Consider the following 5780-nt stretch of genomic DNA (forward strand, 5'->3'; position numbering starts at 1 on the left):
GGGCAGAGGGTGGAGTGGGAACTGGGTGGAGGGGAGCTATGGGGGGGAAAAAAGAGGAACAACTGTAATAATCTGAACAATAAAGACTTAATTAAAAAAAGAGGTTTATCCAAGAATGCACATTACTACCCTGTTTGTATCAACAAAATTTTCAAAACCACCTAAGTGCCCATCATTAGAGGAATGGTTAAATAAATCATGATACAGCCATACCATGGAATTCCTTGCAGCGACGTAGAAAGAATAAATCACTTTGTATGTTTAGACATGGACAAAGCTCCAAGAAAATATATTGTTATATAAAAAAGCAAACTGCTAAATAGTCTATATAAAAATAATCCAATTGCCCGGCCAGCATGGCTCAGTGGCTGAATGTCGATCTATGAACCAGGAGGTCACAGTTCGATTCCCTGTCAGGGCACGTGCCCAGGTTCTGTGCATGAGGTAGCTGAAGAATGATTCTCTCTCATCACTGATGTTTCTATCTCTCTCTCCCTCTCTCCCTTCCTCTTTGAAATGAATAAGAATATATTTTTTAAAAGATGATTCCATTTATGTTGAAAATACCAAAATTATACATTTGTATATGGACATGTATACGTATGAAAAAGTGTGGGTGATAGGACTTGACAGGGAGCTTGGGAAAAGGGTGAGGAACTTTTCACTTTATAACCTTCTGTATTTTTATACAAGAATGTATTCATGCCCTAACTGGTTTGGCTCAGTGGATAGAGCATCAGCCTGCGGACTCAAGGGTCCCAGGTTCGATTCCAGTCAAGGGCATGTACCTTGGTTGCAGGTACATCCCCAGTGGGGGGTGTGCAGGAGGCAGCTGATCGATGTTTCTAACTCTCTATCCCTCTCCCTTCCTCTCTGTAAAAAATCAATAAAATATATTTTTTTAAAAAAGAATGCATTCATATATTACTTGTGTTATTTAATAGAAGAGGAGACAAGGCATTCCTAAGAAGAAAAGACTAATATGAGAAAAGTTTTGAAGGTAAGGCAAATATAGGTGTCAGTAGCAGAAAAATGATATGTCAAGTGGTGTACTAGGAAGATGGTTTCATCAGTGGTGTTCAGGATGAACTAGAGAGGGAAGTGCATGGAGCTAATGCTGTATTTTTGGCATAAGAAGAGCCTGGCCTAGGCTGGCAGCACTGGTGAAAAATATGAGCAACATTTCAAAGAAAGCATCAACAGAAACTGGTGCACAGTGTCACTTAAGCAGCTCATGAACTAAGTAAATAGCTTTCTACTTATTACAGTAGCACACAAAGCCCAAATGCCTGCCTGAATAGCATGCCAATTTTTTAAGGAAGCAGATATGTCTACTCAGGGATAATGAAAATAATAGATAATATGAATTTTTTTAGCATTTGAAGGCAAGAAAGGAAATGTATATAAAGAATTAGAAGTGCCCCAGCTGATTCTGTTCAGTGGTTAGAGCATTGGTCGGCAGACTGAAGTGTCCTGGGTTTGATTCCAGTCAAGGTCACGTACCTCAGTTGCAGGTTCGATCCCCAGCCCTGGTTAAGGCTTGTGCAGGAGGCAACCAATCGATGTTTCTCTCTCTCTGTCTCTCCCCCTCCCTTCCACTCTCTCTAAAAATCAATGGGAAAAAAAAACTTGGGTAAGGATTAACAACAACAACAAAAGAATTAGAAGTTACTACATACCCCACCCCAACAACTAAGTAAACCAATTACCTGAGAAGCAATAGATCTAGCTGTTTTACTATTGTCTCCAGTCATCAGAATTACTTCCAAGCCCATGGATTTTAGAATATGGACAGCCAGTTCTGCTTCAGGCTTCACTGTATCAGCAATAGCTATCAAGCCGCACAGCACATCTAATATAGGAATGCCAAAAAAAAAAAAAAAGAGTTTGGAATACCGAGAAAGCAGAATAATAAAATTCTGACTTAAAATTTCAAAAGCAAAAGAATTTTGTGAAGTAAAATTGTTCAAGGCTTGGCTTAACTAAAAATATTGCCAAGCCAACACAAAGTTTATACCACAAACTCTGCAACAAACCTCCATGTCTGTTTATGAAAATTTCATAGAGTAAGATAGGGGTTTATTAATAAAGATAGTAACAGGAAAATGAAAAGAGGAACCTTACTGGATACTGAAAGACCCCCTTTCTTTCCTTAGAGAAGTATTGGCCAATAGCCCAAACAATTTAGCTAATTTACAGGCAAATGAACTGAAAACTAATACTTTTTTTATTTTTAAGATAAAGGGGTGGATAGAGATAAAACTGGCATTTTACTAGGGGGAAAAATCATTGCAAGTAGTTACTTCATTTTTAAAGAGAAAAGTATATGATATTTTCTGCTACTTCCTAGACTTCAAAAGGCCTTACAGTAAGTTACTGCCTTCATACTTAGCAAGGAATATAAATGTTGACTAATTAATCTCACAGCTATAAATTTATCCTAAGAAATAATTTAACAAAAGAAAGGACCTAAAACCTCAAGATGTTTATTGTAGCATTATTTACAATAATGAAATATCAGGAATAGCTTAAATTTACAACAGGGGGATGATTAAGTTAATTATAATGTATAAGTTTGATAAATTATGCAGCATTAAAATAAAATTGGAAAATATTTAGTATTAAATAAAACAAAATAAAATAGTATGTGTATAAGAAGTTTTAATTTTTTATTCAATTTTATTGAGGTAAAAATTACATACAATAAAATGCAACCATATGTACTAATAGTGTAATTCTCTGTGTGAATGTATATGTATGTATATACATACATAAACCAGAAATGGAATATATACAGTTAAAACTGACATTGTTAGAATGATGAGATTATAAATATTATTTTACTTTGTTATTAGTTTAATGTTATTTCATTTTTAGGTTTTAAAAAAACCTTGATTAGCTTTTTTTTTTTTTAAAAAAACATAGGCTAGGAAAGAAAATAATAAAGTCAGGCAAATGCAAGAGAATTTTAAATGAATCTATAACAATTATGTATTGCTAACATTTTCACTGCATTCAGGCTGCTTTCAAATAATCCTTATAATTCAGAAGTCTCTCAAAAATACACATAAAACAATAGCTGAGATCACAACATTGAGTCATAGTGTACTCATTGAAAAACTTACCATCAACTGCCACCAATACAGCAGTACGACCTCTTCTCTCATGTTCAGTCATGGAATCATCTATATCATTATTAATGACAAGACCATTTCTAGTCATCCACTCCCGGTTACCAATGAGGACTTTGTACTGCTGAGCATTAAGAGCTTCTGAGTATGAAAGAGCATCTGAAAGTACAGAAATAACATATAACGAGCTCATTTTAGATTTATGACAACCCCATGAGGCACATTCTTCCTGCCTAACCTTGCACAGTCACTACATTGTATTTTTAGTAGAATGCAGCCTACAACACAGCTTTCCAAATTTTGAAGAAACATACTCTGCTCTTCCATGCCTGTGGGCCTTCGAATATGTTGCTGCCTCCACCTGGAACATCCTTAACCCTCCTCTCAAAATACTAAACTGCATCATATTCTTTTTTTAAAAATGTATTTTTATTGATTTCAGAGAGGAAGGGAGAGGGAGAGATAGAAACATCAATGCTGAGAGAGAATTATTGATCAGCTGCCTCCTGCATGCCTCCTACTGGGAATTGAGCCCGAAACCCAGTCATGTGCCCTAACTGGGAATCAAACTGTGACTTCCTGGTTCATAGGTTGATGCTCAACCACTGAGCCACACCGGCCTGGCTGCATCATATTTCTCAGGAGCCTGTTCAAATGTTACTTTCTTGGTGAAACTTTCCTTTTGGCCTTTCCCTTTGACCTTCCAAAGTAATTGAATTAAATTAAAAATATTTATTGTGGATCATTAGTTGAATGTGGTTAAATGAAAACACAACCAATACTGATGTCTCATTGTAAATGTGTGACCATTAACTTTAAGTGGGCCCTTAGTGCTGTCTGGCAATTGTATTATGTTTCCCTAGTCCATTCATTCTCCATTTCTTCTATATCTCTTCTCCCATTCTCATACCAGAGGATAACTCTGCATCCTACTTCAGAAAGAAAATAAAAGCAATCAGAATAGAACTTCTTCAAACTCTCATTGCCACATTTACTCAGCTACCTGTCTGTACCTGTGTACACATTAATCTAGCTTCCCTTCTATCATATACTGCCCCTGCTCCTATTTAACAACAACTTCTCTACTTGTGCACTAGCTCCTCATCCTTTGCATATTCTACAAACATCTCTCTAACAACTCACCCCTGTCCTACATAATCAAATGTTCTATCTCTACTATACATAGTCCTATCTTTTAAAAAATCCCTTTCTTGATCTCACTAACCTCTCTAGCTACTGTCCCATTTATCTGCTTCTGTACATATAGCAAAACTTCTCAGAAAGTGTTGAGTCCATTGGCAGCTCCAATTCATATCTTCCCTTTCTCTTGTGAACCCACTCCAATGAAGCCTTTGTTTCCACTACTTCAAAGAATTGTTTATACATTACACCAATGACCTTTACTTTAATAAATGTAATGGCACCTCGTTTTACTTGCCCTATTAGCAACATTTTACACAGACAATTACTCCTTTTTTTTCTTTTTCTTTTTCTTTTTTTTTTGCACTCACTACTACTTGAAATACTTTCTTCACTCGGCTTCTAGGACACCACATTCTTATGAATTACCTACCACCTCACTCCCCACTTCCTCTCAGTCTTTTCTGATTCTTCCTCATCTCCCTGATCTCTTAATTTGTAGTGCTGCAGGGCTCAATCCTTAAGCCTCCTTTTTACCCTCTATCTACTCTCACTCCTTGTTGATCTTATCCAATCTCATGGCTTTAAATGCCATCTATACCAGTGCTGTCCAATATAATTTTCTTTAGTGATGGAAATGTTCTATATCTGCTCTGTTCAATACAGTAGACACTAACATGTGGTGATTGAGCACTGAAATGTGGCTAGCATGGTTGAAGGGCTGAATTTTAAATTAAATTTAACTTTACTTAAATTTTAGAAGTCACATGTAACTAGTGACTACCATATTGGACAGCACAGATCTATAAGTGGATCTCCCAAATCCATATCTCCAACCCAGTCTGTTTCCTTGAACTCCAGACTTGTGCAGCCAACTGCCTAGTTGATAGTTCCATTTACATGACATCTTCACTTGAATATCTAATAGGCACTCAAAATTTACATGTTGAAAACTAACTCCTGATCAGTTTTCCTCAATATTGATCCTGCTGTGGTCTTCCCCATCTTATTTAAATGGCAACTCTACCCTTCTAAATTGCTTAGTTCACAAACCTTGGCATAATTCTTTTTTTTTCTTTTTCAATTACAGTCAACATAAAATATTAGTTTCAAATGTACAACCCAGTGGTTAGACATTACATAACTTATTAAGTAATCATCTCAATAAATCTCACACCATACATAGTTATTAGAATATTATTGACTATATTCCCTATGCTGTAGTTTAGATCTCCATGAGTATTCTGTAATAACCAATTTGTACTTCTTAATCCCTTCACTTTTTTCACCACCACGCCCCCTCACCACAATCCCTCTCCCATCTGGCAACCATCAAAATGTTCTATCTGAGTCTGTTTCTATTCTGCTTGTTCATTTTGTTTTTTAGATTCAGTTGTTGAGATATATATTATTGCCATTTTGTTGTTCATAGTTTTTAAATATATCTTTATTGTTAAAAGTATTACAGGTGTCTCCCTTCCCCCCCCCCCCCCACACTCCCCCCCCCTC

The 5780-nt window shown here is 36.2% G+C and overlaps 1 protein-coding gene across 1 annotated transcript in view; it reads right to left on the bottom strand.

The window, feature by feature from the left end:
* The window catches only part of ATP7A (ATPase, Cu++ transporting, alpha polypeptide), a 187038-nt gene that overhangs the window by 6808 nt on the left and 174450 nt on the right, over positions 1-5780 (bottom strand). Inside the window, exons 18-19 of the mRNA XM_005877137.2 lie at positions 3126-3290; positions 1710-1852 (exon numbers count right to left, since the gene is read on the bottom strand). Coding sequence (XP_005877199.1) covers positions 1710-1852; positions 3126-3290 — 308 coding nt within the window. The remainder of the gene's footprint in view (positions 1-1709; positions 1853-3125; positions 3291-5780) is intronic.

Source organism: Myotis brandtii, unplaced genomic scaffold (genome assembly GCF_000412655.1).
Source record: "Myotis brandtii unplaced genomic scaffold, ASM41265v1 scaffold509, whole genome shotgun sequence".
NCBI lineage: Eukaryota > Metazoa > Chordata > Mammalia > Chiroptera > Vespertilionidae > Myotis > Myotis brandtii.